Source organism: Camelina sativa, chromosome 16 (assembly GCF_030686135.1).
Source record: "Camelina sativa cultivar CO46 ecotype springtype chromosome 16, ASM3068613v1".
NCBI lineage: Eukaryota > Viridiplantae > Streptophyta > Magnoliopsida > Brassicales > Brassicaceae > Camelina > Camelina sativa.
The window spans coordinates 25377098-25400299 of NC_141895.1; the positions used below are offsets into that span (position 1 = coordinate 25377098).

Consider the following 23202-nt stretch of genomic DNA (forward strand, 5'->3'; position numbering starts at 1 on the left):
ATTTTTTCTTTTTCTACGTTTTATACAATTTAGAACATTACATTATATTTGTTATTACATAGAATATAAAATTTAAAATACTTAATTTTGTTTTCTATAATTAAACAGAGGAATATATATATATATATATATATATATATATATACCGATCAAAACTCAGCAATTGAAAGCTTACCAAAAAAAATTTTGAAAAATAATTAATATCAAAATTACAGTATATTCCCAAACAAAAGTTTTGTTTGGTTTTTTATCCCGGTGGAAAATTATATGTTTTGTCTTTATTTTTGATCATCCAATGAATTTAAAAATAAAAAAATTCAGTCAACATACAGAACATATTTATTAATATTGGGACGGATCTTTGACAAGTTATTAGTGGGTGCAAAGTGTAATATGGAGGAATCAAACTCGTAATCTCAATCAAATACTTTGTGTAATTAAAAAAATAGATTTATTTATAAGTTGGTGGGTGCAACTGCCCCCCCCATATTTTCAAAATATCAGGTTATTAACCCAAATATTTTTTTTCCAATATCCTGATAAGAATATTACAGTTATGGTTACTATTTTAATAAATAACCATTTTAATAGTAGATCACAACATAAAAATATAATCGCCTTAATTAATAACTAATCATGGATCGGTCTACACAGACAAATCATATGGTGTGTCTCCCAAAACCTTTCTTCTACTTAAGCTATGTTTTTAGTCAAATTATTCTTATTATATACACTCAAACGAACCACTATCTTTTAATTTATAATCTTCTACTCATTGCACTCATTATTTTAAGCATACCCCATCACAAGAAAACACATTTTAATTTTTTTTAATTTTGTTCATTTCCTCAAATTTAGTTCCTATTCATATATTTTATATATGTTTAAGATTGATACAATTTTGTTAGAAGACAGAAGAATAAGATATTAGATACGAATAATTAACTATATTATCCAAATATTTGGTTTGACCATGTCTATGTCTTTTTGTCTGAAATTCATATATATATATATATGTGTAATTGAGTATATATATTATTCGGCAATACAATTCTGATTAACGCACTGATTACGAGAAGCCTCTCAGTTCTCATCTTTCAAATATGGTGGAATCTATAACTTACAAGCTAGACATCTAACAAGTCCATCTCAAACTATTTGTAGATCATGATTTTTTTTTTTTTTTAAGATATATTTGGTGTGGCGAAATTTTATTTTAGAAAGAACGCAATCCAATCTCTTTATAGAAAATTGAGTTATGTTTAAATGCTCTAGTTACAAGTCTTACACGTTACACCCTATGAGACAAATATGTCTCTGATCACATCCAATATATGAAAGAGAAAACATGTGATATTTAATTATGATTCTTGAGACCTACGAAAAACATAGACATATGCATATTGGATATATACTAATAAGTCTATGCTTATTTGGTATAATATGGATTCGAATTACCAAAGCGGATAAAGTAGATCAGAGAAATCAAGGGTGCCTTATGGTATTTTGATCTCTACGGCATTCTGATAAACAATGTATTTAAATTTAGTACTTATGGTATTGATTTACTTACTGTATGTCATATGTGGGCATTCCAATACATATATGTAGTTAGTATAATTTATTATACATTTGTAAATTTAAATTGCATAACCGTACCATACTATATGGCCTATACTTTTTAGTATTATATACAAAAGTATGTACGAGATAATGGTATTGATTGTAAATTAATTTAGCTTACGGTGTCTTTTCTTTTTGTTAAGGAACTAGTTGTAATTTGTAAACTAGGTAGGTGTAAAAAATAAAAAAATACATTTTAATGGTATATAATTGACGATATAGATATATATATATTTGTTTTACTTACATAGTTAGAGTGGTCTAATATTATTTAATTTGAAACATGATTGTATCAAAGTTTAATACGACCTGAAATTTTCTAATACTATATATTTTTATTTATTTTTCGGTGAAGCACATGGAGCCGGATTAGAAAACACACAAAATCTTGTGCAACGTTAACATACGTATAGGGAATCTGCAACATTTGCTTCGATTTGTTTATAAAAGAAACAACATTTCCTATGATTGAATATAAATAGAGTATTAGGAGAAATATTCCCAACAATATTTTTGGTTGTTATCAAAACACAATAACTTAGGTTTATGATCTTTAAACGTTAATCCTTATTAAGGGCGAATTAGCTAAGTAGAACGAAGCCTTGTTGAATGAGATCGTCGTGGTAGAAGAAATGCTATATATATGTCCTTTCTGGTCATTGATAAGAAGTTTAAATTGGATTGGCATTGCTGGCGCCATAATATATGCTATAATACAACTTTTTAGTTGGCACAAAATTTACTACGGTCGAGCACAACAATGAAATCCTTAATTAATAAGTTAAAAAGAAAAGACTAAAAGTTTTTTGAGAATATGCACTAGAAACACAAAAATCAAAAGTAATTGAGAAACTATCACAGGGACTACAGTGTTTCTCTCTCTTCATATACAATTAGTCTTATATCCATTACATATATTACATGTTATTTGTTTAAATATCATGTCATTTTTGTTTTTAGAACGAAATTATATGTCGGTTTGGGTTCACAAATAAAATGGTTAAAGTTTAAATTTTACAATTAGAATGAAATTATATGTCAGTTTGAGTTCACAAATGAGATGGTTAGGGTTTAGTTTTTACAATTAGAACGAAATTATATGTCGGTTTGTGTTCACAAATAAGATGGTTAGGGTTTAGATTTTACAATGAGAATGAAATTATCTGTCGGTTTGGGTTCACAAATGAGATGGTTAGGGTTTAGATTTTACAATGTAATGAAATTATATCCATTACATATAGTACATGTTATTTGTTTAAATATCATGTCATTTTTGTTTTTAGAACGAAATTATATGTCGGTTTGGGTTCACAAATGAAATGGTTAAAGTTTAAATTTTACAATTAGAATGAAATTATATGTCAGTTTGGGTTCACAAATGAGATGGTTAGGGTTTAGTTTTTACAATTAGAACGAAATTATATGTCGGTTTGTGTTCACAAATAAGATGGTTAGGGTTTAGATTTTACAATGAGAATGAAATTATATGTCGGTTTGGGTTCACAAATGAGATGGTTAGGGTTTAGATTTTACAATGAGAATGAAATTATATGTCGGTTTGGGTTCACAAATGAGATGGTTAGAGTTTAGATTTTACAATTACAACGAAATTATATGTCGGTTTGGATTCATAAATGAGATGATTAAGGTTTAGATTTTACAATGAGAACGAATTTATATGTCGTTTTGGGTTCACATATTATATGTCGGTTTGGGTTCACATATAAAATGGTTAAGATTTAGATTTTACAATTAAAACGAGATTATTTGTCAGTTTGGGTTTACAATTAAACGTTATTTAGTTCAATATAACATGTAAAATATAAATATTACATGCTATTTTAAAAAATCACACTAAATCTATCTAATACTAAAACAAAAAAGAGTGATTCTATCTTTTTACTCCCAAAAAAACGTGGGTCCTATAAATATTTTCTTATTAAAAAATGTCGTTGTGGTATTTCTCTCAAATAAGTTTTAAATTTGTGGTATTCTCTTAATTAATCCTATGTTTTTTTCCCGTTTGACGTTCGAATTAATTGAAAACCACAAATGCTTCGAGTTGCATGAAATAATGAAAATAATATGTTTGGTATGTTTCGAAACGCAAGAAACCAAATTAGCCATAATAGTAATGAAAGTGTGATTAGTTTAATTATGAAAGTATCTCAAGACTACACATCTCTATTAATAATATCTGTCTGGTCCAGGAACATACTACAGAATAGCCAAACACGTAGGTATGCATGCAATTGTACGTTAAAAGCCGTAACAAAACAGACAAACAAACAAAAAAAGTTGAGAGAAAACGAGCCGACCCTTTTTTTTTTTTTGATGAGCCGACCCATTACAAAACAACTTAATAATAAAAGTGAACACAAAAAAAGTACAGAGACTAAAACAGTAGCTATGGTTTTGTTTTGGCGTATCTGTGCTGTAATAAATTGGTTCTGGGGATCTTCGTCCTTATCTCCCATGCTATTCACTATCAATACATTTATTGATGCCTTCATTATTATTATCTTCCTTTTATATTTTTTGGCCGATCACTTTATTTAATTCGTACCATATTCTATACAGCAGTATTGATGATTTTTATAAGTCGTAGGTCGACTTTTGTTTTTATATGATAGTAACACTTATGTCCTTTGGAGATTTGTATTTTAGAATTGCTTTTTGATTTGTTTATTTGTGTACCCTTTTGTCGACAATAACAAACTCGTGTACCCTAGTTTTCATCTTTTTACATACAAGTTTTTACAACTTTTTTTTTTCAGAATCAGACAATTTTGCACATATTATTTTCACTAAGATTACCTCATCAGTTTCAGCATAATAGGTAGCAGCAATTACAGTAGAATAACTAAAGTTACAGTCTCCGAATCCAATTTTTGTTTTTCAACCATTAGACTAAGACACCATGAGTTAGTTGTGTTGGGGGAAAATAATAATAATAGACCATTCATCACGTATAAGGCTTAAACATTTATTTACTGTATCTACCGTTATTATCATTACTATACTACAATACGTTACTAGTATTACCTCAGTTTCAGCATTATATATAGCTAGCAGCAATAATAAAGATCTGAACAAATGTAGTTGGGGTATTGTTATGGTGGTGGCAACATGTCTATTTTTATTTTTATTTATCTGTTCACCAGGTGATGGCTTATCGGATCAACACTTGATTCGAACATTAAATGTTTTACATGGATCGATGATAATAAACAAGTGAGATGGCTCACATCCATAGACCACCGATCCAATAATCGAGTAATCTATCTCTATCTATTGATCTATGCATATTGCATTTATACATTCACTGCACTGTATTAACCCAATCATATATATTTGCCCATCTACTCACATTTAATTCCGTCAAAGATCCAACAGTGTTTTACAAAAAACGGTCAAATGTAACACATGATTCTCCTATTCTGCATGAGACGGGACTTTTACAAAATCGAAAATTGTGAGTTTTTTTTCTCTTACCAGCTACGAGACTAGATTGATCGATAGGTTATAGAATAGCTTATATATATATATATATACACAAATATGATTCGTCAACTGTTTGTTTTATTAAAGCTTCGAATGATTATATCTTCCGGGTGAGGTGAGATTGGGAATTGAAGGTGAGAACAATGTGATAAAAGAACAAGAGATTAGTTAGAATCGTGAATACAGATGTGACTTAGATGCGATGCGGTTATATCATATCTTTGCTATTCGGTATTTAAGACAACCTTGTATATATCTTTTCTCCTTAGCTTTAAGATTAGGAGCTAAACAAGCTTCATTAGTATCTTTTGGAGTAATTAAACTATTAGTTATTAGAAATACAACATACAAGAGAAAAAAAATTATGCGCATGATGTTACCGAAAATAGTTCCTGTGTTTTATACATATTTGTTGTAATTTATTACATATCATATTATCGAATAAATTAACAGTCGCATATTGATAAATATTTGTAAAAAAGACATAATTAAAAGAGATATTTAGCACACATACATTATTTTAAAATGGTTTAGTATCGCCCATAAGTATAAACATAGGTGCTAAACTAGCTGCTTTATCTCTTAAAAGGTTAAAAAAAGTATCAGTGGGGGAAAAAATGATTAGTTGCTAAACAAGCTGTTTTACTTTCATATATTAAGAATTTAAATACTCTTAAATTAACTGTATATAAATTTTAAGAGTTTAAATTAGGTGCTAAACAAGCTGTTTTATTTTCTCTAAAAAAGGTTAAAAATATCAGTGGGGGATAAAGCCAAAAGATAAGGATGTAGCCCATCAGTTCATGTTTTACAAAAATCAATACCAAAATCAATCATTTACTTATAATTAACCTTAGAGAAAAGGAAAAAAAAAAAGTAATTACACAAATGTAGTAACTTTGAAAAAAAGTTACAGCTTTTAGCTGGTCAGTCAATTTTTATAAATCTATAAAAATAAAATATCAAAGATAATCCCAATATCCAAATCTTCCACTATAATTGAAATAAAAAAAAAAGACACCTTTTTAAAATTCAACTTCTCCTCCCACCATCTCTCTCTCTCTCTGCAAATTCTCAGTTTCTTCTTCTTTATAATCTTCTGTTCTTTTATCAGAGAACCAAAAAAATCTCAGTCTCTCTAACAACAACAACAACAACAACAAATATGATAAACGGCTGGAGAAGAGCTTTTTGCACTTATATACCCAAAGAAACTACCCAATACAACAACGACGTCGACGATGATGATTCACCGGAGACTCATCGTTTCCGCCACAAATCAACTTCTCGGTTTGGTTTTTTTTCAACTCCTTCCACTCCTCGTTCTGATTCATCCAACACAGGAACTTACAGCCTCCGTTGTCGTACTTCAACAGCCACCTCCGTCGCCACCCCTACTCCGTCTCTTCCCGGAACTCCTAAGCTTAAGTGCAAAACCACCACCGGAGAGTTTACAACAACCCCGAGAAACAGAAGCCTCGTCTCTCTTTTCACACCTTCTTCTTCTTCTCCTCTCTCTCCGGCGAGCTTCTCCCTTCTCAAATCCAAACTCCGATTCAACAAAGTAAGAACAACTTTCCATTTTTGTAATTTTTGATTTTTGAATCTTTTTGATTTGAGCTAATTTGTTAAAGTTTGGGTTTTGAACAGAGTAGTGGTGGTAGCAGCAGCAACAAATGTGGAATCTGTTTACAGAGTGTGAAATCAGGCCAAGGCACGGCGATTTTCACGGCGGAGTGTTCCCACACGTTTCATTTTTCTTGCGTTACCTCACGCGCCGCCGCGAATCATAACCGGCTTGCTTCTTGCCCGGTTTGCGGATCTGAGATTCTAAATCACGCTAAACCGGAATCTCAAATCAAACCGGAAATTAAGAACAACAACAACAACAACAACAAATCTCTCAGAGTTTACAACGACGACGAAGCTTTGATTTCATCTCCGATATCTCCCGCCGGATTCCATACCATACTCGAATCCGACGAAAACGAAGACGGTGAGTTCAGCGGATTCTCCGTTAGTACTCCGTCACCTTTAACGGCGAAACTGTTGACGGATCGTAACGTCGACGTTAAGCTCTCACCGGAATCTGCCGTCGTTGCGTCGGGTAAAGGCTACGAGACTTGCTCTGTGGTCATGAAGGTGAAATCGCCGCCGTTTCCGACGGCGCGTGGATCTGCGCGTAGAGCGCCGGTCGATTTGGTAATCGTTTTAGACGTGAGCGGGAGAAATTCCGGTGAGAAATTGGAGACGATGAAGCGGACGATGAGGATTGTGATTTCGAGTCTGAGGGATACGGATCGTTTGTCGATCGTCGCGTTTTCGTCTAGCTCGAAACGGTTATCGCCGCTACGGAGGATGACGGCGAATGGGAGGAGATCGGCGCGGAGGATCGTGGATATCGTTACCGTTCCAGGCTCCGTCGCCGGAAAAGGGATGAGTGTGAACGACGCGTTGAAGAAAGCGGTTAAGGTGTTGGACGATCGCCGGGTGCAAAACCCTTTCACCACCGTCTTCGTTTTAACGGACCGTCAAGCTCATCAAGCGGCCCAATTAGCCCATTCTAAAATTCCCGTGCACACCATATGGTTTAACCGCGCGTTTCCCGAGGACGCGTTTGCAAGGAGCATCAACGGTTACTTGAGTTTGTCGGTTCAAGATCTCGGGTTAGAGCTCGGGTTAGTTTCCGGGTCGGGTCAAGGAGAGATAACTTCTGTTTACTCTCTTACGGGTCGACCCGCTTGGCTTGGAACCGGTTTAATACGGTTAGGTGATATGTACGCGGAGGAAGAAAGAGCGTTGCTGGTTGAAATCAAATCACCGGTTAACAGTTCCTTAACCGGTAGTAGATCTCACAAAATCATGACCGTTCGATCTCGTTACGTGGACACAACAACTCAGGAAACAAGAAACCCCGAAGATCGCGCGCTTTTAATACCCACTCCATTAACCGTACGATCATCAACGAATCCTAACATCTCACGGCTCAGAAACCTCCACGTAAGCACTCGAGCCGTGGCGGAGTCTCGTCGGCTGATAGAGCGTAACCATTACTCGGGAGCTCAGAGACTGCTGACATCAGCTAGAGCTTTGCTTGTGCAGCACGGTTTGAGCACGAGCGATGTGTGCATACGTGGCTTGGACGCTGAGCTAGCGGATCTTAACGGTCTGAGAGGAAGACACGTGGCGGAATCGGAGAGTTTTGAGTCGCTTACTCCGACGTCGGCTTGGAAAGCGGCGGAGAGGTTAGCTAAAGTGGCGATGGTGAGGAAACATATGAACAGAGTCAGTGACTTGCATGGGTTCGAAAACGCTAGATTCTAGTTTTTTAAATATTTATTATAAATATATTTACTGTCATTTAGGTTAAGAACTTTGTGTAATGATCTGATACAAACAAATAGTGTGGTGCATAAATGAAGTTATATTTGGACAAATGATAAGTTTGGAATAGATATTTTATACAATTGAGTCTATTATGTGATACATTTCTCACCTTAAAGTTGATTATACAAATTTTTAGGGACGTTGCATTAGGTAGTAAGTAGGTTTTTACCTAATCAGTTAAATAAAATCACATACAATATAATACAATAAATTTATCTCTCAATCAATTTTCAAGATAGTCTATCATCATATCCAATTTTGTAATAGTAATAGAAGCAATGGATGTATAGTTTTTTATTAGCAACAACACAACACATGATAGAAGTCTATCCGCAATACAGTGTGATGATGACTACAAAACATTTGTGCTTTTTGAATTTTGATACTAGAAATTTTAAGAAGATGAATACAAGATCAACATGATTCTAATGTAGAAGTACTTCATTATATTCCCTCTATTTCAAAATATAGGGTGTTTTAAAGAAGTTTTTTTGTTTTATAATATATGATGTTATAATATTTTATATTATGCAGTATTGTTTTTGATTGGTTGAACTTATTAAAAGTAAAAACTTCTTAATCTGCGTGCTTTAGTTAAAACATCTTATATTTTGAAACGGAGGGAGTATTAATCTAATACAACCTTTTGAAAAAGACGACGTGTAATAAATGATTAAACATCAATGTGTAATAAATAGGTGATTTCCTTTGAATGAAATACGAGTAGAGCTCTTCCTTTCCTGTTTGTTGTAATCTTGTAGGCATTTAAAATGCTTTGTAACATTCATTAATTATGAACATGATATTATATCTTCTTTTTCACTTAATTACTTTTTTTTATAAGAACTTTTATATTGTTTTGCTTTAATAATTATGTAAAGTGAAACTTTTTAGCCAGAGCATATATTCTATGTGTACTTCTTCATCATGGGTAGTACATTATAAATACTAAAATGTAGTCAAAAATCGAGATGTAGCCTTTTCGCGGCTACACATTAATTATATTCGTTGTATCTAAACTCGATGGTCAACAAATTATTTTATAAGCAATACAATAAACTAGAAATAACACAATTCCATAGAGAAACCTTATTAATATATATGATTGCAGTGCTAATTATTAGATTTGAGGATATCATTTTAACGGCGGAATGTGTCTCTTTTTTGTTTGCCTGTTTGTCTCTTTATAGGCTTTTTAAATGATAATTCATATAGTAGTACTATGATTGTTAATGTCACCTCTCGTATGAGTGTCGCTTTGCGTTACGCACAAGATGCATCATCATATTTTCGCAATTCTATATAGCAATTAATCGCTATAGATACTTGTTTAGAAAATTCAGTAGGTAGATCGATGTATCGGTCATATCTATATATTAACATATACACTCCTTAGATAGATACTTGGAGTACAGTTTTATCCAAAACTGAGTAAAGAAGATTTTCAACTTCTTAGATAGACTAATTCTTGTAGAGAAACCCCATGATTTACTAGTTGATTATGTGAATGTTCAACCCAAGATATGTGAATGCTCAAGTCGGTTAAATTGTTTTCAATTTTTCATTTTATTCGCCCGACTATGTATGTACCTACTTCTAGAAGTTCGAAAAAAACCATGTAACACTGGTCAAACAGTGAGAAAGAGAATAAAAGGCGAAAACAAATTATTCACTTAGTGGGAAGTATATGTTTTTGGTACGTTTAATTTGGATAGCGATGGTGCGTTCCACTAAAGGGATGCAACAATGGTACGCACGGCTATATCTAAAAGTTCATGTCATAATTCCAAACAAACAAGTCTTAAGATTTAATTTCATTTTAAAGTATCAAGAGATCCTTAGTTATACACGGACAAGTATTAGATTAAGTATAGACCAAAAGGCAAAAAGTAATTCACAAATTTATGTTAGTGGAGAGTTTTGAAATGATCAACAGGACAAAATGAGTCTAAAATAATTATCTTAATTAATAACCTTTTCTTAATTTATTATAATATACTTTATTTAGCCATATGAATATCATTAAGCTCTCTCCAAACATCAAGAGCTTTGAACCTTGGGGTTGCATCATTTGTATTCTTTTGACACCTTCAGCTTGGGCCTTGCGTCGGCGACATCCGTTTGAAAGATGAATGTGGCCGTATATCTTTGTTTTACAGTCAAGTGTTCAAATTTACCGAGGATTTTATCTTGGCAAGGTTACCGAGGATGTTATCTTGGCAAGGTTCAAAGTTGGTGCTGTCATCCGAAGGTCAAAGACTACGAGAAAAAAAGACCATACGTGTGTACAGAGAACTATAACTTTTATACACAAACCCAAACATTTTTCTACAAAAAGATCATTGATTCCAAAAAACAGAGCTCATATTGAGACAAAAAGATCATGATCCCAAACATTTTTTCTAACTTCTTTAAGAAATGTAGCATAATAAGAAGTTGTGAAAGAGAGTTATAAGACTACTACTCTAAAAATAGAGCTGTTTACATTGGGAAGGATCTACCTCTGTTGGACAATAAGGACACTTGAACGACTTTGCTCCATTCCTCGACATCCTGTTGATAGTCTGGTTGGAAATGACATGACCGCAACTCATTCTCATCGGCGGATTATCTTCACTTGAGTGTTCTTTAGAGACAGGACAGACAAAGACTGAGTGGAATCGATACTCTTCAGGGAGTTTTACAGGTACAAGAAGTTGCTCCATTGTTTGCCATTCTTTCCTTTTCTCTGGCAACAAGTTCAAGTATTTCAAAAACGTCGGTAAAACTTCTGAACCAGCTGCAAGTGTTACAACTAAAGGACTCTCTGATGATTCACCGAGTAGGTTGCAGTACTGTTGGGTTAGTTCCTTGGCAGCGTTGGTCCATAACGCGGGTGAGAGGAACTCTGCGTATGGGGATTTATCGAGGTTTCTGTTCCATAAGAGAGAGCCCATGAGTTTCTGGATCTCTGGGAAAGCTCTATCTGAATATCCAGTGATGTGTTTCCTCGCGTAGCTGATAGCTTCTTTGGTGTCCTTGTCTTGCGCTATTTCCAGGAAGTGAAGGCTGTGAAGTTTCAACTCGAGATCTGACTTTGCTTGCTTTAGCTTGTCAGAGTTTGAGGCAACCCACTTAAGAGCTGGTCCGAGATCTCTTTTTCTCATGGCTTCAAGTATCCTATGCATTTCCATGAAGGGTTCTGTAGCAGAAGAATCAGGCTCAGGCTCACCAGACTCAGAGATGAAACTGTCACCAATGTCGAACATGCCTTGCCTGTAGAAAAAAACAGCTATTACCTGGTGAAGCGCATGACGATCAAACTCGACGTTTCTGTAAGCCGTCGTTATGTCTGGATTCAGAGTTTTGTCCAGAGCTTTCGGGTATTTGTTTAGAGCTGCACTTAGTTCCTTCTGAGTGGCTTCCACTTGTTTTGTCGGTGCTATCTCCTTAAAAGTTTTCTTCAGAGCAGCAACAAGAGACTTATGATAAAGCGGATCATCATCTGAGGAGCCAGTGGGTGCCTCCTGAATCGTGTTCAACGCCTTATCGATTTCTTGAGATAATCTATCCACCACTTCCTGAGTTTTGCTATAGCAAAGCTTCTGCTTTTTGGTAACACGATCAAACGCATCTCTCACTGTCTTTAGCTCCATTCTTTAACTAAGATTAATCTCAATCACACTAGTAATACTGAAACAAGTAATCAACAAGAAAGGTCTCAAACACTCTCCACAATCAAATAAGCAAAAACACAGATTCATCATATCCACAATAACACTGAATCAAAGCAAGAGACTAATCATTAATCAATAATATCATCATCCAAATGATCGAGACATCAAATACAATACGAAACAGTTCAGATTACTCTATATTCAATAATCAAATACAACCAAATGATCCAAGAAACGAAAGATCCATAACACAAAATGAATCCATTTGACGATTTAGCGAATCAGAAAACCGTGGATGAAGCGAAGAAGAAACCAAAGTCAGAGATATATATATATAATCTAATACATGTTCAGTGAGAGAGATGAACCTGTAAATAATCTGATGAAGATAATAACCGCCGGAAAAAAAGGAGAAAGATGAATTCGCCGCCGATTTCGATTTTCTTTAGAGCTTTCTTTGAAAGTATATTTATTTCATTTTCTCATCTCTTTGATATTGAAGATGAGTCTCAGTCGTTGGATTTGATCCGTTTCTTTGAAATAATTATTTGGGCTGAACTAAAAGGCCCATTAGTCACACACTTACGGATTAAAAACCCAAATGTTGACAAATAAGCCGACGTTTTGGAGGCAATAAAAAAGAGACTAGCCTATACATAATCAATTATTGAAATGTGGAAACTGCGTATATATATATATATATTTTTAGCTATTTAGAATCTTTGATATCGTTTACTTTTTTTTTTTTTGATTTGTCAAAAAGTAAAAAAACTAGAGGTGTAAAGATGATAATAATTTATTTATTTTAGATTTTATAAAGAAAAAAGAGGAAAATATAAAATCTAAGTTTTAAAAATTTGTAGATTGAGTAATTTTTATTTTTACTTTTTAATAAATGAGATGTACATAGGTAAGAGGAGGAGATTTCTCAATTTCACTCATTCTTTTTTTACCAAAAATGAAGATTTCCAATTTTTTTTCTCACCCAACCAACCAAACAGAAAAAAAGAAAAGAATCCATAAATAAGGCAAAAAAACAAAAAAAATAAATATTTGTTACCATTTAAAGAGAGATATGGGATACACAAACAAGTGATAGAGAAGAATTGTGAGAGGCGTAGGAAGATGGCGCATAATAGCAATAGACCTAATAGTTTTTTTCGTCTGGGGGTCCTTGAGTTTCCATTGTCTTGCTCTTTATTCCCCTCAAAACCTAAAAAGCCCAACGAGACAGAGCACCCTTCCCCCTTATCTCCTCTTTTTATCTCTTTCGCAGCTTTATTTTCTCTCTTCTCTCACAGATCTATATGCTTTCTCGTCAATCGTTTCGCTTTCTTTCTCTCCATCGGTTTCGTCAGATCTCATCGATTTCTCGGCGTTTCATCGGTTTCAGGTCAAATCCAGGTAATTTTTCTATCAGATTCGTCGATTTATGATCCAATTTCGATCAGATTCGTCGATTTCGACTCTGTTTTATATCGGATTTGAGATCTGGTGATTGTTTTTATATCTTTTTTTCCGTTTATTTTTTTCTGGAAACGGGATCGATTTTGTGAGCTTTCAAAGATCGATCTCTATTTCTATATTTTTGATTGAATCCACACGATTTTTCTGGGTTTGTTTGTGTTTTGGTCAAAAAGCTCGATCTTGATTGCTACAGTTTTTGGATTGAATTGAGTTTATTTTCTGGAAACAAGATCGATTTTGTGGTTTTTTTTTTTTTTTTTTTTTGTGTTTTTGTGAAAAGTTTATGAAATTGATTTTATTGATACGATCAAAAAAATCGGAACTTTGGTGATAACAATGGAGTTTTTTTTGTTTTGTTTGCAGGGATTTGCTAATTGGTAGGCTGTTTTAACGCAAACATGAATGGTTATGAAGAGGTAAGCAAACCCATTGTTTGTTTTTTTTGTTTATTTCTGTGTTTTCATCGAATTCACATTTAAGCTACATTGATCTCACACCGTTTACATGATTCCGATATGTTTACATTGCAGGACCTTGATGATAGAGCTGGATATGATGACTATTACAGCGGTGATGAGGACCTTGATGAGTATGAAGATGAGGAGGAGGAGGAGGAAGAAGAAGAAAGACAACCTCCAAAGGAAGAATTGGAATATCTCGAGTTGCGCGAAAAGTTGAAGGAAACAATGAGGAAGAACCTGAGGAAAGGAAGTGCCAACGCTCAATCTTCACAGGAAAGAAGAAGAAAGCTTCCTTATAACGAGTATGTGGTCTGGCTTAAGTACATTTTTTCTAATTATTACAGTATTTTGGAATGTGTTTTGATGATGATCGCCTAATTTATCTTTTTTTATGCAGCTTTGGTTCCTTCTTTGGTCCTTCCCAGCCTGTTATTTCTTCAAGAGTTATACAAGAAAGCAAATCATTGCTAGAGAATGAGCTACGGACAGCTAAAATGTCTAATTCTAGTCAAACGGTATGTGCAATTGATCTCTGTTCCTCTTTGTGTTTTATCATTTAAGATGTTTATGCTGATGGATTTTTTTTTTTTTTTTTGGGGTGCAGAAGAAAAGACCTGTTTCAGGTTCAGGCACTAAGAATGTATCACAAGAGAAGCGGCCTAGAGTTGTGAATGAGGTGAGAAGAAAAGTTGAGACTCTTAAGGATACACGAGACTATTCGTTTTTGTTTTCCGATGATGCGGAGCTTCCTGTTCCGAAGAAGGAATCTCTCTCTCGAAGTGGCTCATTTCCTAATTCTGGTATGTTGTGTCTTCTGAAAATCTTGTTTCCTATTCTGTGTTCTTTAAAGCATACCATTTTCATGGAGATAACTTATACAGGTTTTTTGCTGATGTTCAAGAGGCTCGATCTGCTCAATTATCAGCCAGGCCCAAACAATCATCAGGTACCAATGGTAGAACTGCTCACGGTCCTCCTCGTGAGGAGAAGAGACCTGTTTCAGCTAATGGACATTCAAGACCTTCTTCCTCTGGTAGCCAAATGAATCATTCAAGACCGGCTTCCTCAGGCAGCCAAATGCAGTCGAGAGCTGTCACAGGGAGACCGTCTTCCTCGGGCAGCCAATTGCAAAATTCAAGACCGCCTTCTGCTGGTAGCCAAATGCAGCAAAGGGCTGCGTCCTCAGGCAGCCAAAGACCAGGTGCCTCGACAAACCGTCAAGCACCCATGAGGCCACCAGGTTCAGGTTCCACAATGAATGGTCAATCAGCTAATCGTAATGGTCAATCAGCTAGCCGGAATGGCCAACCAAATTCCAGATCAGATTCCCAAAGACCAGCTCCTGCGAAAGTGCCAGTGGATCATAGGAAACAGATGAGCAGTAGCAATGAAGTCGGTCCTAGTCGGTCAGCGGCCGTGGGAAGACCTTTGCCTTCTAAGACTTCACTGGAAAGAAGACCCTCCATGTTGGCGGGAAAGAGTTCTATTCAAAATTCTCAGAGACCGTCCTCATCAAGACCAATGTCATCGGATCCTAGGCAACGGGTAGTAGAACAGAGAAAGGTTTCCCGTGACATCGCCACACCCCGAATGATACCAAAACAATCAGTGCCTACTTCGAAACACCAGGTATCATGATCATGATCTTTCTCATCTCTCTCTTATGTCCTTCCTCTAGTCAAGGCACTAATGTGTTAAGTAATATGTTACAGATGATGAGTAAACCAGCGCCCAAGAGACCTCCCTCGCGTGATATAGATCATGATAGGAGGCTGGTAAAGAAGAAGAAGCCTGCAGTAAGGTCAGAGGATGAAGAAGCGTTCAACATGCTTAGACAGTTGTTGTAAGTACTGCTCTTCCTAGTCTCAATTCCATTTATTAACTTGTCTCCTGATACTTATATGGGTTTTGTGTTTCCATTTCAGACCCAGCAAGCGTTTTTCTAGGTATGACGATGATGACATAAACATGGAAGCAGGCTTTGAAGATATCCAAAAGGAAGAGAGACGAAGGTACATATTAGTATTTTGATCACAAGTTTCCTTTATTTGTTTCTTTGATATTCCTTAACGATGATTCATGTTGAATTGTCAAATGCAGTGCAAGAATCGCAAGGGAGGAAGATGAAAGAGAACTTCAACTCTTAGAGGAAGAAGAAAGGAGAGATAGACTGAGAAAGAACCGGAAGCTAAGCCGTTAAAAAGTTAGAAGCATCCTTTTGCTCTTTTGTCTTCTTTTAGGACTTGATCTTTTTTTTTAGTGGTACACTCATTTAAATCTCTTTGGCCGCTTGAGGCAAAAAAAAAGAGTTTTAACCTTTCTTCTTCTCTTGTTTTCAAATTAAGGATCTTTTGTTCTTGGAACTGTACAATTAGTAATATTATCTTTATTGGGGTCACTGCAAGAATCTGCTGGAAACCTCCAAGTTAATGAAGGCTTGATTCTTTTTTTTTTTTTTTTGGTTTGCTGGGTAAAACAAGAGATTATGATAAAGAAAAAGAAACAAAGAGAGACAAAGAATATTTCTTTATTCACGTGTAGCCTCCTTTAGCTGATTAAATTTCACTTTTTAGTGATGCTTTGTCGTTTCCTTTTCTTTTTGGCTTAGAACTTCGTTTGAATTTATCAAATGGTGACCAAAGAAGAAGATTGTTTTCCTCCTACGATGGAGACGCCGAGATGTTATTCTCCTTCGTCATCAACTCCGCTCGCGGAGTTACATAGTGATCGAAGCATAGAAATCGTCGAATCTTCCTTTCTCTCTCCTGTTTGGTATATGTTGTTTGTTAACTTACCTTTTTGGTTTCTATGATGAGTTTGGGCTCTGAGATATAGACTCAAAAAAACATTTTCCAGGTTACTGGTGATCTTCTGCATCATTAACTTGTTAAACTACATGGATCGTGGTGCGATAGCGAGCAATGGTGTCAATGGAAATACCAGGAGTTGTAATGACAAGGGCAAATGCACTCTTGCAACTGGAATCCAGTAAGATATTTTTTGATGCAGGGTAGAATCAGGATATGATTATTCGATATTTAAGTTTAATTGTATTTTAATTACAAGTATTTTGTTCTGTTTTTTACTTTAATTTGGGCTGTTTTGATGTAAAAGTTGCTTATTTTAGGGGACATTTTAACCTAAGTAATTTCGAAGATGGTGTATTGTCATCTTCATTTATGGTTGGACTTCTTATTGCATCGCCAATCTTTGCTTCATTGGCAAAAAGGTGACCAGAAGAACTTTTTTTGGTTGTTTGTTATGTTTCCCCTCTTTTAATGTCTCAAACTTATTAAAGTGTTTTTGTTTGTTTTTAGTGCAGCTTCAACCCATTTAGACTTATTGGAGTAGGTTTAACTGTCTGGACTGTTGCAGTTCTTGGTTGTGGTAGTTCCTTTGCCTTTTGGTTTATCGTCTTATGCCGTATGTAAGTTGTTCTGTTTTTTTCTGTACACCATATGATTGATTTTGGTGTTGGTGTTTTATTATGTAACGTTTTGGCATTGGATGCAAATACTCTTTATCATTACTCGTAGGTTCGTTGGTGTAGGTGAAGCTTCTTTCATTAGTCTTGCAGCTCCATTTATAGATGATAATGCTCCTCAGAAAAAGGTCTCTGGTTTGATCTTTGTTTTTCACTTCTCGTGAAGCCAAATGCACCATTCTTTACAAGCTTGTTTGTTAACCGTTTTCTTTCCAGAAAGCTGCATGGCTTGGACTGTTTTACATGTGTATACCAAGTGGTGTTGCTCTTGGTTATGTATATGGCGGATACGTAAGTTATATTTGTTGTAAAATTAAACACTTCAGAAAGACGAGTCGCATTGTGTGATTCCTTCTTGATGCTTTTAGGTCGGGAAACATTTTGGTTGGCGGTACGCGTTTTGGGGTGAAGCTGTCTTATGATATATCATTAAGCATGAACCGTTAAAATACTCTTATGATATATCATTAAGCATGAACCGTTAAAATACTGATCTGAGAAAATTAATAAACAGGGTTTCCTATGGTTAGATCAATTGAAGTAATGACTCCATCAGCTGGTGAGTTTTATAATCTCTCTTCTATGGTAAAGTAAATGCACTCTGGATTATACAATTGTGCAGTGACACTTTCCTTTTACAGCCTCAGAGACATTGACAAACAACAATCGTCTTCAGGTTGGTAATGAGATTGAGCATGATCAGTTTGAGGTCTCTATCCAAACTAGCAAGTGAGTAGCTTTCATTGTATCTTTGGTTTGAGGTCTCTTTTATTCCATATACTTATGTATTTTTTGTCAAACCTTTATTTCAACTGTGGTAGGTTAAGTTATGCGAATGCGGTCTTGAAATCATTTACTGGATTTGCAAAGGACATGAAAGTTCTGTATAAAGAGAAGGTCTTTGTTGTCAATGTCTTAGGTAAGTAATGTAAGTAATGTATTCCTCTTTCTTTTTCTATTCGTCTTCTTACACTATTTGATATTCTTTGTTGAATTGATACATGCACTTTGCCTTAAACAGGTTATGTATCATACAATTTTGTGATAGGAGCATACTCATATTGGGGACCAAAGGCCGGTTATAATATTTATAAAATGGTAAAACAGTCATTCATCATTTCTCTTTTTATTGTTTCATGAAAGATTACAATAACTGTAACTTGACAGAAAAACGCGGATATGATCTTCGGGGCAGTAACTATCATTTGTGGGATCGTTGGAACATTATCAGGAGGCTTTATACTTGATCGTGTCACTGCTACAATTCCAAATGCTTTTAAGGTAATAAAAGAGCTTTTCTTCTAGTTTTTGGATTACGCCGGTTTTTTTAATCTTTTACTCTTGGATTCAGCTCTTATCCGGAGCAACATTTCTCGGGGCGGTATTTTGCTTCACTGCATTTACCCTAAAGAGTTTGTACGGTTTCATCGCTCTCTTTGCCTTAGGAGAGCTTCTTGTGTTTGCTACACAGGTAAAGAGTAGTAAACTCTGAGGATTCTTGTATTGTTGTTGTTGTAATGTAAACTGCTCATAAAGAACAGCTTCATCTTTCTTCTTCTTCAGGCTCCAGTGAATTATGTGTGTTTGCATTGTGTGAAGCCAAGTTTAAGACCATTATCAATGGCTATCTCCACAGTCGCAATTCACATATTTGGCGATGTTCCTTCTTCACCTCTTGTCGGTATCGTTCAGGTAAAATATCAAATCCTGGAAGAAAATAAACTCAGAACTTTCCAAAGCTAAAATGCTCCATTGTTGTATACGCATGCAGGATCATATCAACAGTTGGAGAAAAACCGCGTTGATGCTTACATCGATTCTGTTCTTAGCCGCTGCAATATGGTTTATAGGTAAAACAAATCTCAATCCTTGAGCTCGAATAATCACAGATGAAAGGCTTTCTTGTCCATATCAAGAACTGGTTCGATTTTTTTTTGCTTTTGCTAGGGATATTCATAAACAGTGTAGATCGGTTTAATGAAGAAGAAACTGGAAGTGAGAGCCTGAGGACGCAAGAATAATCGATTGTAAATCCATGATACTACTTAAGCTAAATAGGAATCTGTCTCTATTAAAAATTTAACTAGGGTCTTGTACAGATCCAAAACATGTTCTGTTTTTAGTATTTTGTAATTAGTCTACAAAAACTCTATTCAGGTAAAGAGTTTTCACAAGGATTAAATAAAATATTCCGCTATTCTACAATTCAACCCGCATTAAAAAAGACGTTTTAAACTTAAATTCAAACTCTAATTAAGACTAAAATGTAAAATAAACTGATGGGAAACAAAAGGAATTTGAATATTAAAATGGGAAAAAAGTTTGAGAAAACCAAACATAAAACTAGAAGAATCTGAATAAAGCAGGGATAAAAAGTTGAAGGCAAATCCATCCATCAATAGAGCCTATGGGTACATACGGCAGAACCACAGTAGCAAGCTTTCTTCTTGAAATTACCCATAGAGTCGCGTACCTGGTCGATCGCATAGTTGTAGTGGTAAGTCAGTTCTTGAAGCGGAGGTATGTTGCGAAGAACATCAAGTGAGGCATTCTCTTGTCAGCATGATCATACAATACGTTCAGTTCAAGAATCACTCTCTCTTTTTCACGCAATTATATATGTTCAAGACACCTTTTATGGTTTTCTATAATGAGTTTGGACTTTGAGACAATAGACTCTTGATTACTTCTTCAGTCTATGTCTATCTTCTTCATAAAAACTTTTTCAGGGTGATCGTTTTGCATCATTAACTTGTTAAACTACATGGATCGTGTGGTGCCATAGCAAATGCACTCTTGCTTCAGTAAGATATATTTTTTTTGATGTACTGTAGAGTCAGGATGTTGTTATCTTCATAATTAAAAGCGAAAGTACTTGATTCCTTGAGCATAAAAGTAAAGCTTTCTGGCTTAATTGCAAATTAGTATATAACAAAATCTCTCTCAAACACACAAACGACTCCTAAAACTTTTTACCAAAAAAAAAAAAAAAAAAAAAAAAACCTAAAACTATATGTGAATTTAAGAAACAAGAATTTGAGAGAAATAATTCAGGCATAGACAGAAGCAGCGTATAACAAGTTAAGGCCACTATGTGACGAGTCAGAGAGGACAGCACCAGAACACTCAATGTTCGCCCAAACCTCCCACCATCCCTCGGCTCCCTGGCGTCGCGTCAGGGAAAGCTCGGCATACCAAAGCTCCAAAATGTGATCAGGACCTTGAGGCCGGGGTGCTTGCCAGAAGATGGCCATCCTGTCAACAGAGAAGGCGCAGATTTTGATGATATCAAAACCAGAAGAGTGTTGCTGCTGCAGCTCTTCCAAACCATTCACTTCCTTCCAGAGAGTCTCATTGGGTAAACGCCAAAGTATTGTCCCGCCGATACCACGGCAGAATAATGCCTCGGCTAACAACCAATCGTTTCTAGTTTCAGGGTTAGACTCTGTTACTCCGTTTGTCACAAACGTACAATTACTTGGTGAGAAGGCAAAGATCTGACCATCCTCATCCACCGCATAAACATACTTGTCGCCTTTTGGTATCACTATCACCACGCTTTGTTGGATTTTGAGAGGCATCTTGGGGGTAAACACAGACAAAAACTCCCAAGTTCCGGTTTCCAAATCAAACACTTCAACCCAGTTTGAGGAATCAGCGACATCCCAGCACCCACCAAACACGTATATCTTCTTCCCGTCAATCAAGCTCGCCGATGCTCCACTCCGAGCCATCTTCATGGGGGTAACGCGGTACACTGTGTGCTTGATACAATCAAAAAACGTGACTTCCGATGTGGGTTTGCCGTTGATGAGTCCACCGATAGTATAGATCCCCCAGTCCGTCTCCACGAAACAGGATCCTGATTCCGGGGCCTGATATAATAAGCTCGAATGGACCGGTTTGAGCAGACGTTGCACGGGGTGGAGGACGAACCACCGTGGGCTTGGATCTGGATACATGTGCATAAATACGTACAAATATGGGTCGACGCTACCAATCCGATATCTCATGGCCCTGAGTTCATGGGATTCTGGGACAAACCGGTGTCTCCTGGAGACCATGGCTAAGGCCACGAGGTCCAATCTCGACACCTGAGCCAGGCAATTTACAGCCACCTCATCTGGCAACAGCGACCATAACTCCTCCGTCTCATTGCTCCTCGTCGTCTTCGATTCCAATTGACTACATCCCCGAATCGCAAACATTGTTGATTTATTACCGGCGCTGGGAACTATTTCTGTGTGAGAAGGATCCATCCAGACACAACCTAATTAATCTCAATGCCCTGTTTGTGTACTTTCTTCAACTATTTATATAAATACAATTGTCGGTCTAGTTAAAAGGAAAATAAACAAAAAAAAAAAAAAAAAAAAAAAAAAGGAAAAAGAAACAATACCAAAGACATTAAATCAATGGACGAACCAATCGGTTTAGGGCGGTTCAATTTGAAAACCAAAATTAACATTCCCTTTTTTTAATACAAAATGCTTAGAGACCGTCCTCATGAAGACCAATGTCATCGAATCCTAGGCAAACGGGTAGTAGAACAGAGAAAGGTTTCCCCTGACAACATCGCCACACCCCCAAAATGTTATCTTTTGTGAATAAGAAATCGACGAAGAAAGTGCTGAAAGATTCATATTATTGAACAAAGTGAAACTGGTCTTTATATATATACCTATATCTTACAACTAGATTCCAAAACTTAAGCTACTAATAAGTACTAACAAACCAAAACAAACTCAAACGTGGAGATATTCAGCTAAGGAAGACTTATTCAGCTAAAATTAAAAACCAAACAGTGGAGTTGTCCGTTTCTGCAGGACTTCTTTATTCATCATTTCCTCTCCTAAACTGGAACGACTCCTTCCAGTTTACTCTTCTTTCATGCACACTCCCATCCTGCTCCTAAGCTTTTCAAACACCTCAAGTTTCACAGCTTTTGTCATTATGTCAGCTATCTCATCTTGTGTTCCACAGTAGTCCAATTGAATAACTCCTGCATTCACCAACTCTCTTAAGTAATGAAACCTGAAATGAATGTGCTTGCTCCTTCCGTGCAACACAAGATTCATAGACAATTAATTGCAGAACTATTGTCACTCACAGAAGAAGACAGAGTACTTTCCTCTTGCTGAAAACCAATCTCCAACAGTATGTTTCTAAGCCAAACTGCTTGACAAGCTCCATAAGCTGCTGAGACAAACTCTGCTTCAGTAGCCGTTAACGTCACAATCGGCTGCTTCTTTGAGACCCACGACACTGCACCTCCTCCCAGCATGAAAACGTATCCAGAGGTGCTTTTGAAATTTTCAGCTTTGCACACCACCATACTTGTACTGAATTCCAAACTTTCGAGTTCCCTGAACCTATCTCAGGATCCTCTTTGCAGCCGCCATATGTTTTTCATTTGGTCTCTCCATATATCTACTGACCAATTGACTGAATAAATCAAATCAAGCCTAGTAGCAGTCAGGTACCTCAAACTCCCAACAAGTTGTTTTGATGTAAAATTTGCTTGTTTTAGGGGACATTCCAACCTAAGTAATTTCGAATATGGTGTATTGTCATCTTCATTTATGGTTGGGCTTCCTATTGCATCACCAATCTTTGCTTC

General features: G+C 35.8%; 5 protein-coding genes across 10 annotated transcripts; 3 read left to right on the forward strand and 2 right to left on the reverse strand.

The window, feature by feature from the left end:
• Nucleotides 1-4717: 4717 nt before the first annotated feature.
• LOC104751906 (E3 ubiquitin-protein ligase WAVH1) lies at nt 4718-8564 on the forward strand. Of its 2 annotated transcripts, none has more exons than XM_010473958.2 (2): nt 4718-6691; nt 6778-8564. In XM_010473958.2, the coding sequence occupies exons 1-2, from the start codon at nt 6293-6295 to the stop codon at nt 8449-8451; spliced, it is 2073 nt and encodes a 690-aa protein (XP_010472260.1). In that variant the 5' UTR covers nt 4718-6292; the 3' UTR covers nt 8452-8564. The 2 variants fall into 2 exon arrangements, with proteins under 2 accessions (XP_010472260.1, XP_010472261.1); XM_010473959.2 differs by having other exon boundaries at nt 6107-6691; nt 6783-8564.
• A 2236-nt stretch (nt 8565-10800) lies between these two features.
• Nucleotides 10801-12832, reverse strand: LOC104751907 (protein RMD5 homolog). Of its 2 annotated transcripts, XM_087492911.1 has the most exons (3): nt 12539-12665; nt 11793-12186; nt 10801-11695 (listed from the first exon to the last, which is right to left on the reverse strand). In XM_087492911.1, the coding sequence occupies exon 3, from the start codon at nt 11685-11687 to the stop codon at nt 10980-10982; it is 708 nt and encodes a 235-aa protein (XP_087349037.1). In that variant the 5' UTR covers nt 11688-11695; nt 11793-12186; nt 12539-12665; the 3' UTR covers nt 10801-10979. The 2 variants fall into 2 exon arrangements, with proteins under 2 accessions (XP_087349037.1, XP_010472262.1); XM_010473960.3 differs by having other exon boundaries at nt 10801-12186; nt 12539-12832.
• A 601-nt stretch (nt 12833-13433) lies between these two features.
• Nucleotides 13434-16739, forward strand: LOC104751909 (uncharacterized). Of its 4 annotated transcripts, XM_010473964.3 has the most exons (10): nt 13434-13574; nt 14001-14053; nt 14168-14400; nt 14496-14613; nt 14703-14898; nt 15000-15727; nt 15811-15941; nt 16024-16110; nt 16199-16301; nt 16707-16739. In XM_010473964.3, exons 2-9 carry the CDS (start codon nt 14036-14038, stop codon nt 16296-16298), a joined length of 1611 nt encoding a protein of 536 aa, XP_010472266.2. In that variant the 5' UTR covers nt 13434-13574; nt 14001-14035; the 3' UTR covers nt 16299-16301; nt 16707-16739. The 4 variants fall into 4 exon arrangements, with proteins under 4 accessions (XP_010472266.2, XP_010472265.2, XP_087349034.1 ...); XM_010473963.3 differs by lacking the exon at nt 16707-16739 and having other exon boundaries at nt 16199-16496; XM_087492908.1 differs by lacking the exons at nt 13434-13574; nt 14001-14053; nt 16707-16739 and having other exon boundaries at nt 14980-15727; nt 16199-16496.
• Nucleotides 16728-19769, forward strand: LOC104751908 (putative sphingolipid transporter spinster homolog 3). The gene is given in 16 exon segments (XM_087492915.1): nt 16728-16870; nt 16955-17086; nt 17226-17327; nt 17421-17525; nt 17635-17710; nt 17799-17873; nt 17951-18030; nt 18095-18141; nt 18224-18311; nt 18404-18501; nt 18604-18680; nt 18750-18863; nt 18934-19053; nt 19146-19274; nt 19354-19432; nt 19530-19769. Coding segments are annotated over 16 exon segments (1557 nt in total). The 3' UTR covers nt 19622-19769.
• Nucleotides 19770-20465: 696 nt separating this feature from the next.
• On the reverse strand, nt 20466-21887 carry LOC147925946 (F-box/kelch-repeat protein SKIP6-like). The gene has a single exon (XM_087492910.1). The coding sequence runs from the start codon at nt 21839-21841 to the stop codon at nt 20633-20635; it is 1209 nt and encodes a 402-aa protein (XP_087349036.1). The 5' UTR covers nt 21842-21887; the 3' UTR covers nt 20466-20632.
• Between the last annotated feature and the right edge of the window lie 1315 nt (nt 21888-23202).

Excerpts from the sequence above, each read along its gene's own strand:
- LOC104751906 (XM_010473958.2), top strand. The coding sequence starts at position 6,293 with ATGATAAACGGCTGGAGAAGAGCTTTTTGCACTTATATACCCAAAGAA. Across the intron at positions 6,692-6,777 it reads CCAAACTCCGATTCAACAAA|AGTAGTGGTGGTAGCAGCAG; the intron begins GTAAGAACAACT and ends GGTTTTGAACAG.
- LOC104751907 (XM_010473960.3), bottom strand. The coding sequence starts at position 12,149 with ATGGAGCTAAAGACAGTGAGAGATGCGTTTGATCGTGTTACCAAAAAG.
- LOC104751909 (XM_010473964.3), top strand. Across the intron at positions 15,728-15,810 it reads TGCCTACTTCGAAACACCAG|ATGATGAGTAAACCAGCGCC; the intron begins GTATCATGATCA and ends AATATGTTACAG. Across the intron at positions 15,942-16,023 it reads AACATGCTTAGACAGTTGTT|ACCCAGCAAGCGTTTTTCTA; the intron begins GTAAGTACTGCT and ends TTTCCATTTCAG.
- LOC147925946 (XM_087492910.1), bottom strand. The coding sequence starts at position 21,841 with ATGGATCCTTCTCACACAGAAATAGTTCCCAGCGCCGGTAATAAATCA.